This window comes from Bubalus kerabau, chromosome 10 (assembly GCF_029407905.1).
Source record: "Bubalus kerabau isolate K-KA32 ecotype Philippines breed swamp buffalo chromosome 10, PCC_UOA_SB_1v2, whole genome shotgun sequence".
Taxonomy (NCBI): domain Eukaryota; kingdom Metazoa; phylum Chordata; class Mammalia; order Artiodactyla; family Bovidae; genus Bubalus; species Bubalus kerabau.
Window position 1 is genome coordinate 81,377,625 of NC_073633.1, and position 14,684 is coordinate 81,392,308.

General features: G+C 40.1%; 1 protein-coding gene across 5 annotated transcripts in view; it reads right to left on the reverse strand.

Annotated features, from left to right (window-relative positions):
* Window positions 1-14,684, reverse strand: part of ESR2 (estrogen receptor 2) — a 61,044-nt gene that overhangs the window by 29,043 nt on the left and 17,317 nt on the right. For 4 of the 5 annotated variants that reach the window (XM_055538316.1, XM_055538320.1, XM_055538319.1 and 1 more), the window contains exons 4-5: window positions 8,105-8,221; window positions 1,493-1,792 (exon numbers count right to left, since the gene is read on the reverse strand). In XM_055538316.1, coding sequence (XP_055394291.1) covers window positions 1,493-1,792; window positions 8,105-8,221 — 417 coding nt within the window. The remainder of the gene's footprint in view (window positions 1-1,492; window positions 1,793-8,104; window positions 8,222-14,684) is intronic. The other variant, XM_055538317.1, reaches the window with a different exon arrangement.

The following is a 14,684-nucleotide window of genomic DNA, read 5'->3' on the forward strand; positions in this document are numbered from 1 at the left end:
AAATTTTCCAAAACACCAGGCTTGAAGAGGGACTGATGCAGCTTAAGAGATCTGTTTTGCTTTGGCACAAAGAAGCTACACAGCTCTCAGAAGTAATTAATCACCACTCTCCAGGTGGGGTCTTTAAAACTAGGCTTGGCATACACATAGATCAAAAGCTAGAGGAAAAAAAAGAAGAAAAAAAGCTAGAGGAAACTGCACCAGTATTGTCTCCTATGGGAAAGAGCTCAGGGAAAAAAACATCATTCTGGCAAAGGAGAAGATGCTAAACCATCATAACTGAAGTGGAAAAACCTGAAAATTCTCAGAAAGCTCAGGAGTCAACAAATGACCCCTATGGATCCTATTCTCTGAGACCCTTAACCCAGGTGCTCTTCCCCCAGCTCCCTCAATCTTCAAAATCTGCCTAATGTAGTTGCTACCCTCTAGGCCATGGGAATCATCCTTAGTGACTTAGAACTTGGAGACCTCATTTCTTAGACAAAAAAGATGTACATGGAGAAGCCCTTCCAGAGGAAGCATGGGTTGCTTTCAATGTATGTTAGAATCCTTGATTCATTCTTTCACGGAAATACCAATTCAAATAACTAGATGGTGACCGTGCAGTAACTTGGGCGTACATGTTACAAGCTGGTCTGGGAAAATGAACACATTATAGAATAGAAAATGCATGTTCTAAATGACAATTCAGGAATAACCAAACCCATTTTTAATTTTATCATTTTTAATGGTTAAAAACCATTCCAGGTTTACTGATGATTCATGTTACTTTTGTAGCTGATTTACTCTATCCATTTTATTCATTTATGTATGTATTACTGATTTTTTTCTTTATTGAAACACAATTTTGCAATTCCTATTTAGCATCTGAGAAACCTTTCACTTTCATACTGTGAAAGGTCATACTGTGCCCCACCCAACTCTCACCTGATCACACCCCTCCTCCCAAGGTGATGAGTCCACAGCCAGGAGATGGCTTAAGGTGGAGCCCAGATTTCTTTCTTTTAGACCATGCTTCAGGTCCCAGGACCTTAAAATTCCCTGCCTAAATGGCCCCACACCCACATCCAGAGCATGGGTGGGTCTCTTCCCTGGGTCTATCTTCCCAGAACATATCTAAGCATGAGATATAGCCAAACCAGCTAATGTCTGTAGGAGATGTGAACAGGCAGGATTCAGTGTGTGCAAGGTAGTGTGGAATCAGTGGAGCGGGAAACAGGGGTGGACAGGAAGAGAAGAGGCCCACCATATACCACTCCTTCTGCACTGCCATGTCTGGTACAGAACTCAGAGGAATTCAAGAATTCTAAATTGAAACCTGGCCACCTGTGTTGAAGGCACAAGTGTCAAGATAAGAAGAAAGGATGTATTCCATTTAAAGCTTATAAATCAAGCTGTCAAACCACTAATCCATTCTGTATTCGTGCCCCATAAAGGTTAGGAGCAGGCCTTTCTACAAATAAATTTAAAGCTAAGACTCAGAAGGCCCTACCCGGAATCTTCTTGGCCCAGCTGATCATGTGTACCAGCTCCTTGTCGGCCAGCTTGGTGAGGGACATCATCATGGAGGCCTCAGTGAAGGGCGCACTGGGGCGGCTCATGAGCACATGGGGCGGCTCAGCCTCCAGGAGCGTAAGCACCAGCTGCTCTGGGCTCAGGGCACTCAGCAGCAGCTCCTTCACTCGGGTCATGGGTCCACCGTTCCTCTTGGTTTTGCTCAGGCAGTGCAGCTGCTCATCAGAATTTCTCTGCCTTCGCACTATGCGGTACCCACACCTTTCTCTCCGGGAGCCTAAAAGAGAGCAGATAACACAGTGCTTTCCCCGTCTCTTCCCCAACGCAGCATCAGGTTCCCCCAGTCACCAGGATGAAAACAGAAATCATTGTAAGACCTGAGTCTATTCATAGAATATGGCTTAGAACACGAGTCTGATTTTTATTTCTGGAGCCTGTGAGGCATGTACTAAAGATTATTACATTTGTGACTGTATTAGCAAAATCAATAATGGCTTTTTAGAGACAACAGCCCAAATGATCTTTAGGTTTCCATTTCAAGATCAGCTATTCCATTTCTAAACCTAAATCCATCTTTCTTTTAAAGAGTACTAACAGACTTCAGTTTCCAAACCATGAAATTAGGAATTTTCTTCAAGCAGAAGAAAGGGAAAAGTAGGAACTGACTATAAATAATACATGTTTATAATACATCCTTAAATTTTTTCTGCATGTATGTATGTGTCTGTGTATTCTTTTTTTACATACTTACACAAATAAGTTTATTTCAAATAATAAGTTAACTGAAAAAATTTGAGATTAGATATATCTTTTTTAATCTAGACATAATGCTCAAAATTCCCCAAACTAGGCTTCAACACTATGTGAACTGAGAACTTCCAGATGTTCAAGTTGGATTTAGAAAAGGCAGAGGAGCCAGAGATCAAATTGCCAACATCCGTTGTATCATAGAAAAAGCAAGAGAATTCCAGAAAAACATCTACTTCTGCTTCATTGACTATGCTAAAGACTTTGACTGTGTGGATCACAACAAACTGTGGAAAATTCTTCAAGAGATAGGAATACCAGACCACCTTACCTGTCTCCTGAGAAATCTGTATGCAGGTCAAGAAGCAATAGTTAGAACTGGATATGGAACAACGGACTGGTTTCAAATTGCGAAAGGTGTACATCAAGGCTGTATATTGTCACCCTGCTTATTTAACTTATACGCAGAGTACATCATGAGAAACGCTGGGCTGGAAGAAGCACAAGCTGGAATCAAGATTGCCGGGAGAAATATCAATAACCTCAGATATGCAGATGACACCACCCTTATGGCAGAAAGTGAAGAGAAACTAAAGAGCCTCTTGATGAAGTGAAAGAGGAGAGTGAAAAAGTTGTCTTAAAACTCAACATTCGAAAAACTAAGATCATGGCAACTGGTCTCATCACATCATGGCAAATAGATGGGGAAACAATGGAAACAGTGAGAGACTTTATTTTCTTGGGCTCCAAAATCACTGCAGATGGTGATTGCGCCATAAAATTAAAAGACGCTTACTCCTTGGAAGAAAAGTTATGACCAACCTAGACAGCATATTAAAAGGCAGAGTCATTATTTTGCCAACAAAGGTCCATCTAGTCAAAGCTATGGTTTTTCCAGTAGTCATGTATGGATGTAAGAGTTGGACCATAAAGAAAGCTGAGTGCCAAAGAATTGATGCTTTTGAACTGTGGTGTTGGAAAAGACTCTTGAGAGTCCGTTGGACTGCAAGGAGATGAAACCAGTCAATCCTAAAGGAAATCAGCCCTGAATATTCATTGGAAGGACTGATTCTGAAGCTCCAATACTTTGGCCACCTGATGCCAAGAGCCAACTCTTCAGAAACACCCTGATGGTGGGAAAGACTGAAGGCAGGAGGAGAAGGGGACGACAGAGGGTGAGATGGTTGGATGGCATCATTGACTCATGGACATGAGTTTGAGCGAGCTCCAGGAGATGGTGAAGGACAGGGAGGCCTGGCGGGCTGCAGTCCATGGGGTCGCAAAGAGTCGGACACGACTGAGCAACTGAACAACAACAACAGAGGCTGGTTATTAAGGGCTACATCTAACACAGAGAAACTGGAAGTAAAAGAGCAGAAAAAGATTTGGCAAAAGTTAACCAAATAAATTGGAGTTACTGTCAATATCAGACAAACTTTAAGACAAAAATCATTATTAAGGTCTCATAAGTAGATTATAAAAGAAAGATAAATAATTCTAAATTCATATACATCAAAACAATTTGAAAAAATTATTACATACTAGGTCAACTTTAACTAAAACTGCTATTATACAGATCATATTCTCTGACCACAATAAAATAAAAAGACATCAGTAACAAAAATATAATTCCCGAAGCCCTATATATATATACACACACACATATAGGCAAAATATTTCTAAATATCCACTGATAAATGTAAAAAATATAAATGTAAAATGTAAAAAATGTAAAATGGGATTTAAAAAGACATTAATCAGGATGTCATTAGCATGGGCACAACATTTATATAAATTTTCCCTAAAAAAATAATCTAAAACTTAAAATCAGAATGCCTACTTTCTATACTCCCACCATTGCCTTTGTTCACTAAATTCAATTGTCCACATTTATAAAAGGAAATATATATATATACACCACCTTTTTATATATATAAAAAGGCGGTATGAGCAAATTTATTTACTTCCAAGAAAATTTATCTGAATTTCTCTTATCCTTGGCTAATTACAGGAGAAAGAAGGGCTCTATTCATCTAGGGATAACTGAATCGAACAAAATAATCAAGTAAAGAGTTAAAAGCCTAGAATGTAATTTATTTTATTAGTAATCACATAGAGAACTATTATTTATTTACATATAATATTATATATTTATTATTATTATTAAAGATAAATTATACTTCCAGGGAAAAATGGGATAAAATGTATTGCTTAAGAGAGTATCTTTCTAATCACATATTTCTCTTCTGTGGAGAATATGAGGATAAGGAGTTTACAAAACAGACCCCATACAAAGTGAAAGGTTTTGAATCCAAACATTCAAATTTATTTAACCAAATTTCCCCAACAAAGTTCCATGTACTAGACCCTGTTCTAAGTTAGGATCAATAAAATAAAGCCCTTAGAATCTATCAATAGAGCTCCTAAGGTAAATAAAGTTGTATTCTATACACTGGAATAAAATGAAATTGAGAAGGTCAAAAAATAAAGCCATTGACAAAGAACTCACATTTCTGTACCAAGGACATTCCCAGGGTTATGGCTTTGACACTGTAATCTAGGCAGAGTCACTCAGTGCGCCTGAGTGAGCTTAATGAGAAATTACCAAATAGGAGCACTCCATATTAGAAAGTGCCCCAGTAATACTGGAAGCTTCTATGTGCCAGGCTTTGTGTATTACTGTACATAGATTATCCCTTTCTGACAACTGCCTGAGAGAACACGTGGTATTACTATCTTCAACATACAGGGGATGATCCAGGCATAACAGCTCAAGTAACTTGCCCAAGGTAGAAAAGCTAGAAAATAGCAGAAGCAGGACCGAAACCCAAGCAGTGGTCTGAATCCAGAGCTGGTGCTTTTAGCTACTACTTTATATCACCTCCCCAACAAATCACTTTCAAGTATCTATACAGCAGGCAAATAAAGAGATGGCATCAAAAGATGCTGAGCAGTTGTCCCGACAGAGGGCTACAGATCAGATACACAGTTATTCAGATCAGTTTGCTGGCTACTTGCATTGCTGCTGCTGCTACTGCTGCTAAGTCGCTTCAGTCGTGTCCGACTCTGTGCGACCCCATAGATGGCAGCCCACTAGGCTCCCCCGTCCCTGGAATTCTCCAGGCAAGAACACTGGAGTGGGTTGCCATTGCCTTCTCCAGTGTATTGCATTGCATAATACTTGTATTGCATTGCAATACTTGTATAATGCAATACTTGCATTGCAGTGTATTCTTATAATGAAGCTTTTCCTCTGAAGCTAGCCTGGGTGGGTATCCTTCTACCATTTAAACAACCTTATTAATACCTCAGCGGAAAGGACAAGATTGGAAATGAAGAAGAAAAAGGTGCTGACTGAAGGGAAAGGATTTCTGAATAAAAGGGGGAAGTGGAATTACGCAGGAGGATCCAGAATACAGGGAGAATCCCTAATCCTCTGAGATTAGATAGAAGGAAGAATCTAGATGAAGGATTTTCTCAGGAGGGCAGACAAGAGGGCTGGAAAAGGAGAAAAGCCACAGTTTATGAAACTCACTCCTAATGGTCTTTCCTTGTGGTCAGTAAAGAGCCAAAATACCCATCTGTTTGCACATCAACCCATCTCATTTCTTCTGTAATCTCCAAAGATAATGCACATCTTTTTCTTAGTTCTATCCAGTGACTTTTTGGCCAAATTCAGTGACCTTTTCCAGGAAAATTTTAGGTATATCCCTGAACTCTGGTGCTCCCAACTTAGATGTGTTTTTCAACGAGAGAGGGAGAAAAAGGAAGGGAAAGTAATATTCAATGCCACACACTGTGCTAGGTCTTTATTCCTCACAAAACTCAGTGAAGCAGATATCTCCGCTTCAGAGATAAGGAAAACAAGGGCCAGAAAGGTTAGGTCATTTAAGCCCTGTCACAGTTAGCAAGAAGTGATGAGACAAAAAAAGGAGATTTCATCTATGCAGGGATTCAGTCCTCCTGTTCCTCTCACCACATATACTGCCCCCTACAGGTAGAGTGTATGTGCTACTGCCCCAGTCCCAAACCAAGAGAACCACAGCCACTAACAGGTTCTAGCACATTGAAAACATTCTTTTCCTAAGATTATATTAGAAATCATTTATTTAAAATATGCAATTTAAAATACTGTTTTACTTAAAACATGACATATTTATTTGCAGTCTTTAGTTAGAAGGCCAAGGGATTTCTCTTTAAACACTTCTGCCAATTTAAGTCACAAGTTACGCTGTCTCTAGATTTTCAGTTTCAGCTTTCTTAAAACACAGCAAGAAACTTACACACTCATAAAGCACTCTGAATGCAGACTCTTTCTAGGTTTATGATGATTTTGCCCTAATCTGACCCATACCTAACCCAATAGCTGTTAGTCCTTCACATTTTACTCAAAGCTTTCACAGAACAACTATCTTTTCCTACTCATATTTCATATGTTTGCATAAATTTTAAATTATATGACAACAATTACAATGAGTAGAAACAGATTGGGAAGAAGTGGTTACTAATAAGGATATAACTGAAGTGGCATTTATGAAAGTAACCAATACCCACTGGGAGGTCATTGGCAGGATGTTTTACAGAGGAAATGGAGAACATCAGTGATTTTAGAAAGCCAGAGAACTAATTAAAAGAACTTCTGCTGTAATTCTGAACTAGAGGAAGGGACAAAGAATGTTTGAGGGCAGAGCTACTAAGAGATTATCAGAAAAGAGAGGACTTAAAAAAATTTTTTTTCAAATAGTTACAAAGAGAGAAATTACACCAAACTACTGCTAAAATACTGGCTGGCAGAAGAATAAGAAAAGTTTAGGCAGAGTTGACATGAGTGCATATAAACAAGCAAATGTGTACAGACACATGAATTGAGTTAGCTGGCTGGAGGAAGCAGATTGTAAGCATCATTGTCAGTTGTTACACTAGTGTTCCCATTTCCCTCTGTCTCTTCATGCATGTATACATGTGTGTATACACATATATATGCACACATACCATCTCAGAACAAATTCATGCTCTATGTGCTTTCCATAGGTCTATCATGTTTCTGACTCCTGCATATATATTTTTTCCATTTCTAGAAAGTTAATGGAGTGACAGGCATGAGTCATCCCAGTAGCCCACAATATAGTCTACCTTCTTGTCACAGCTTTAACTGTGAACATGTACCAGAACTTCATCCTGGGACTTTTCAAGGCCTCGGGCAGATGGTGATCCAGCCTATATGAGCACTTCAGTGGCTAGAGTTCTGTAATTCATGCAGCAGCCTATTCCAGTGTCAGACCATTTGACCTGGAGAAAGTTCTTCCTTATGCAGGGCCCAAATCTGCCTCCTGCAACTTGTTTCTGTTCACCCCAGCTCCATCCTCCAGTTACAGAGACTAAGTCAATGCCTCTGCCATGGGACAGCATGCAAACACTTGAAGATAATTCAGTTTAGTTCAGTCGCTCAGTCGTGTCCAACTCTTTGTGACCCCATGAATCGCAGCACACCAGGCCTCCCTGTCCATCACCAACTCCCAGAGTTCACCCAGACTCACATCCATTGAGTCAGTGATGCCATCCAGCCATCTCATCCTCTGTCGTCCCCTTCTCCTCCTGCCCCCAATCCCTCCCAGAATCAGAGTCTTTTCCAATGAGTCAACTCTTCGCATGAGGTAGCCAAAGTACTGGAGTTTCAGCTTTAGCATCATTTCTTCCAAAGAAACCCCAGGGCTGAAGATAATTACCGGGCCCTAAATCTCCTCTCACCCAAACTCCATGTCTTCAGGTCCTCAAACTGTCCCCAGTTTGACCTGGCTCTCAGCATGTCCCACATACCACAGAAGGGGACGGGAACACTCACCACACTTCACCATTCCAACCTCATAGCACTTCCGAAGTCGACAGGCCTGACAGCTTTTACGTCGGTTCTTATCTATGGTACACTGATTTGTAGCTGGACAAATATAATCATTATGTCCTACAACAGAGCAAAAAAAAAAAAAGGAAGTTTATTGTTACAATATTTTGGATAATTCTCTTTTCTGGTCAACAACACAGCTAAAGCCACGCAGCTGAGAAATAGGAAAACAGCTTCTAGCTACAGGAACAGGTGTAAAAACCAAGTGCCACCTCATCAGTGCCTCGTTAGTGAGTAAAAGAAATCTAGGAATATTTTGATATCCTACATCTTGACCAGTAGGCTATTCTCTGCATGTTTTTAGAATTCTCAAGAGATACACTTAGAATACTCTTCTTTGGACATGGAAAGTGAGACAATCACCTGAAATTGATTCGGTCAAAGTCACAAAATTCCTCAAGAGTAGTACTTGGTGTCCGGTCAGCAAACTAAACTCCTTGTACTCTTTTGCATACATTTTTCTTTGGGATTTAACATGACTTTTTAGTGGGAATTCATAGCTAAGAGAACTAAACTCGTCAATAAGAGAATATAAAAAATCAGCAAACTAAACAAGGAAAAAAAGAAGTACCACTTGATAATCACCAGATTTTAAAGACCCCTTCAAAAAGACATAGTTCCATGATTGAAACATAATGAAATTTTATAATCCTCTCTCCTTTCAGGTAGATTCCAGATTCCAGTAACATGTGTTCAAAAAAACATAAATTGAACTTCAGTTGTTTGTGACTTGCCAGCCATGCCCTGAGTTGGCTTAGGTACCAGCAAAGGCACCTGAGAGATGCAAAAACCACTCTCTCAAGTGACCCTCCATCCTGGCCATGTACAGGAAGCAATGTCTTCTTAGCCTGACACATCAACATTTCTGACCTCCTACTGATATCCAGGTTCTTTCCATGAGCACCTCATTTACTCATATAACTTCCCTATAAAGAGCTATGATCCCAATTTTACAAATGAAAACACTTAAGCTCAGTTCAATAATCTTAAAGTTACTGCTTTTTCATTTTGCATAATAAATTCCTTTAAAAGCTTAAAATAAAACAAATGTATTATCTCATAGTTCCCATGAGTAGACAGTTCAAGGAAAATTTACTCAGGGTCCCAGCAAAGCTTCAACCAAAGTGTTGACAGGGCTGTGGCCTCATCTGAGGTTCAGGGTCCTCTTCCAAGCTCATTCAAGTTGTTGATAGAATTAATTCCTTGCAGTTGTAGGACTGAGGTCCCCATTTTCTTGCTAGTTATAGTCTGGACACTGCTCCTAGCTCCTAGAGGCACTTGCCCAGAAGCACTTGACAACAGGATGTCCGCTTTCCTCCAGGGTAGGAGGAGCGCATCTCTGACTCCACTCCTCTCCCCAGGCTGCTATGATGGAGTCTCACATAACCACAAGAGGCGATCCCATCACCATTTGCCATATAATGTAACCTAACTAACACAGTCACTCATTATAGATACATTATATATATATATATATAACATTTTTATTTATGTTTTATGTTTATGGCAATTCCTTCATAGCTCAGTCGGTAAAGAATCTGCCTGCAAAGCAGGAGACCCAGGTTTGATTTCTGGGTCAGGAAGATCCTCTGGAGAAGGAAATGGCAATCCACTCCAGCATTCTTGCCTGGAAATTCCCATGGACAGAGGAGCCTGGCGGGCTACAGTCCATGGGGTCCCAACAGTCAGACATGACTTAGCAACTAAACCGCCACCACCATAAAACATTTTAAGGGACAGATAATTATCTTGTTATTGGTTTTATCCTCACTTATATTAAAAAATAAATTTTAAAAACCAAAATATATTTCTAATCAGCGACTTTCTATTGTAGTTTCGAATATAATGCTTTATACTTTGAAGGTAAATGTAATCCCACAGTATTTCCCATAGCAGGAGCAATCTTTTACATATCTTCTAAAGCCTCAAAGAACTGTACATGATGTTATTCTCACTGATTTTATAATGAGGTTTACAACAATAAGCATTTAAAGAACAACTCGAGGTTGGTCACGGTGGCTGCGACGGCACACGGGCACGGCCGAGAAGAGCTGCCCCAGGCCCGAGAAAAGGCAGAGGAACCAGAGACCAAATGGCCAACATCCACTGGATTATGGAAAAAGCAAGAGAGTTCCAGAAAAACATCTATTTCTGCTTTATTGAATATGCCAAAGCCTTTGACTGTGTGGATCACAATAAACTGTGGAAAATTCTGAAGGAGATGGGAATACCAGACCACCTGACCTGCCTCTTGAGAAACCTGTATGCAGGTCAGGAAGCAACAGTTAGAACTGGACATGGAACAACAGACTGGTTCCAAATAGGAAAAGGAGTACGTCAAGGCTGTATATTGCCACCCTGCTTATTTAATTTACATGCAGAGTACATCATGAGAAATGCTGGACTGGAGGAAGCACAAGCTGGAATTAAGATTGCCGGGAGAAATATCAATAACCTCAGATATGCAGATGACACCACCCTTATGGCAGAAAGTGAAGAGGAACTAAAAAGCCTCCTCATGAAGTGAAAGAGGAGAGTGAAAAAGTTGGCTTAAAGCTCAATATTCAGAAAACGAAGATCATGGCATCTGGTCCCATCACTTCATGGCAAATAGATGGGGAAACAGTGGCTGAATTTATTTTTCTGGGCTTCAAAATCACTGCAGATGGTGACTGCAGCCATGAAATTAAAAGACGCTTACTTCTTGGAAGGAAAGTTATGACCAATCTAGACAGCATACTGAAAAGCAGAGACATTACTTTGTCAACAAAGGTACATCTAGTCAAGGCTGTGGTTTTTCCAGTGGTATGGATGTGAGAGTTGGAGTGTGAAGAAAGCTGAGTGCCGAAGAATTGATGCTTTTGAACTGTGGTGTTGCAGAAGACTCTTGAGAGTCCCTTGCACTGCAAGGAGATCCAACCAGTCCATCCTAAAGGAGATCAGTTCTGGGTGTTCATTGGAAGGACTGATGTTGAAGCTGAAACTCCTATACTTTGGCCACCTGATGCGAAGAGCTGACTCACTGGAAAAGACCCTGATGCTGGGAAAGATTGCAGGCAGGAGGAGAAGGGGACGACAGAGGATAAGATGGTTGGATGGCATCACCGACTCAATGGATATGGGTTTGGGTGGACTCTGGGAGTTGGTGATGGACAGGGAGACCTGGCATGCTGCAGTTCATGAGGTCACAAAGAGTCGGACACAACTGAGCGACTGAACTCAACTGAGAGGTTGGTCTCAGAGTTTGTTGTAAAAAAGCATTTTAATTTTTTAAAAAAGGATTGGAAAACACAATAATATGAAGACAAATAGCCTAGAGAATGCCGTGTGCAAGAAGGTCATAGTAATTCACTTCATTTCTAGCAAAAAGAAAAAAGTCCTTGAACTGCAGCAAACACTGCACATATTAAAATGGTTTTCTTGCTCTGTGCCACAGTCTGAGAAGCATACTACTCTACATGAACAGAACTAAGAAAGATGCAAAGCAAAATTCAAGGCAAATCATGAAGCTAATTCTTTAAGATATAAAGTTTTACAGGGAGGCCTGGCTTGCTGCAGTCCATGGGGTCACAAAGAGTCAGACATGACTGAGTGGCTGAACTGAATCCATACAAAGTACTCAATTATAGTTTGTTGAAGAAATGAATGCATATGAATGTGTGGGCTTCCCCTGTGGCTCAGACAGTAAAGAATGTGCCTGCAATTCAGAATACCTGAGTTCAATCCCTGGGTGGAAGATCCCCTGGAGAAGGGAATGGCTACCCATATCTGACTCTTCGCGACCCCACGGACTGTAGCTCACAAGGATTCTCTGTCCATCGATTCTCCAGGCAAGAATTCTGGAGTGGGCTGCCAATCCCTCCTCCAGGGGATCTTCCTGATGCAGGGATCAAACTCACATCTCTTACGTTTCCTGCATTGGTAGGCAGATTCTTTACCCCTAGCGCCACATACGGAGCTTATCATACAAGTAGCAATTTTACTCATAAGTATTTACCCAAAAGAAACAAAAAGATATGTCTAAACAGAGATATGCATAAATGTTCACAGCAGTTTTATTCAAAATAGCATAGAACTAGAAACAATTCAAATGAACACATAAACATGTAATTCCCTGGTGGTTCAGTGGTTAGGACTCCACACTTCCCTCCCAGAGTTCTATCCCTGGTCAGAGAACTAAGATCCCACAAACCTTGCAATGTAACCAAAAAAAAGAACAAATAAACAAAATGGGGTACACTTACTGGAATATTAGTAACAAAATGGAATGAACTACTAATACATCCAACAACACAGATAAATCTTAAAGGCATCATGATAAGTGAAAGAAACCATACGCAAATGGTTACAAACTTTAAGATGCAATTCTATGACACTCTAGAAAAGGCAAAATTATAAGGACAGAAAATGGATCAAGGGTCCACCAGAGCCTGGAAGCTTGGGCAAAATTGGCTGCAATGGGTATGAAGGAATATTTTGAGGTTATAGCAATGTTCTGTTTCTTAATTAAGGTGTTGGTTACATGACTACATATATTTTCAAAATTCATAAAACTGTAAAACTTGTGGCTTCCCTGGTGGCCCAGTGGTTAAGACTCCACTCTTCCACTGCAGGAAGCGTGGGTTCAACTTCTGGTGAGGAGCTAGAATCCCACATGCCTCATGGCTTGGCAAAAAAAAAAAAAAAAAAAAAAAAAAACTATAAAATAGACGAATTTTGTTGTATGTAAATTATATCTCAAACAACAAAAAAAATAAGGTCCTATATTTTTTTAAATCAATGAAAATTGATTTATTTAATAAAACAAAGTGAAGTGAAAGTTGCTCAGTCATGTCCGACTCTTTGTGACCCCATGGACTATACAGTCCACGGAATTCTCCAGGCCAGAATATAGGTACGGGTGGCTGTTCCCTTCTCCAGGGGATCTACACAACCCAGGGATTGAACCCATGTCTCCCACATTACAGGCAGATTCCTTACCAGCTGAGCCACCAGGGAAGCCCAAAAGAATCTGTTTTATTCTTTTTCAATTTATGAAAATATATTTGATTCTCATTCCATTCGACATACCAAAAAAATTGAGTAGCTGTTTTGAGTTACTGCAATGCATTTATACCAGAGGGCACCACAAATAGGCAGAGTCCAAAGAAATAATCAATTAGGCATTCGGCAATTGTACGAGCACTAACATTACCATTTGCACTTTTAGGATATGACCTTCCTTCTCCCTTTCCTAACAGCTCCTGTGCTGATGCATTAGGAAGGAATGATGTGGGGAAAGCGCAGTAAACTTAATGTTATCAGCTGCAGTCTCAGGGTTCATGAAATATAGTCCATACAGAGATTTTTCCCAAGGAGCAAATAAGAAAAATTCTTTAAGGATGGAGTTAGTTGTTTTGGATCAAAACTTCCTTTAAAATATAAAATTCTAGAACTTCAACAAAGTAGAGAATTGTCATCATATCAAGAGTTTGGTTCTGAATTTCAGAAAATCTAAATTGTTCTTATCATATATCACAAGAAACTGGACCTGGCCTGATAATCTACTAGTACAATAACAAAAAAAAAATTTAAGCACTGAAAATGTTAAATGCAGAAAAGTTCTGTGTATATAAAAGAAAAAATAGCCAAACATGATTTATGTTTTGATAATATTTGATGACATCAGCTTCCTTTCTCTGTGTTGTTTTTCCTTTTGACAAGCAAAGGAGCTTGGAAATGGCAGAGGCCCTCATCCACCTAACTATGAAGATTTTAGAGAAAATGGGTTTAAATGAGGTTAGGATTAGAAGAGAAACAACACAGGCAGAAAGAAAAGACGCTGACATTTGAAAACAAAAGAGTTAAAAGAAAAATTAGAATAACTTAAATTTACAAGTAGTTCTACTCTTTTTTTTAATTTTATTTTATTTTTAAACTTTACATAATTGTATTAGTTTTGCCAAATATCAAAATGAATCCGCCACAGGTATACATGTGTTCCCCATCCTGAACCCTCCTCCCTCCTCCCTCCCCATTCCATCCCTCTGGGTCGTCCCAGTGCACCAGCCCCAAGCATCCAGTATCGTGCATCGAACCTGGACTGGCAACTTGTTTCATACATACAAGTAGTTCTACTCTTGCAGTGTTTATAATTGACCAAGTATTTTCACATAACTACATTTCACAAACATTTTCAACATTTCAGTTTTTGAATAACTACCTCCATTTCAGAGATGAGGAACCAGGCCAGGACATCAAGTCACAGGGCTACTAAGTGGAGGGTTGAGGACAAATAGGTGCTCATCTGCTGCTGCTAAGTCGCTTCAGTCGTGTCGGACCCTGTGTGACCCCACAGACGGCAGCCCACCAGGCTCCCCCGTCCCTGGGATTCTCCAGGCAAGAACACTGGAGTGGGTTGCCATTTCCTTCTCCAATGAATGAAAGTGAAAAGTGAAAGTGAAGTCGCTCAGTCGTGTCTGACTCTTCGTGACCCCATGGACTGCAGCGTACCAGGCTCCTCCGTCCACGGGATTTTCCAGGC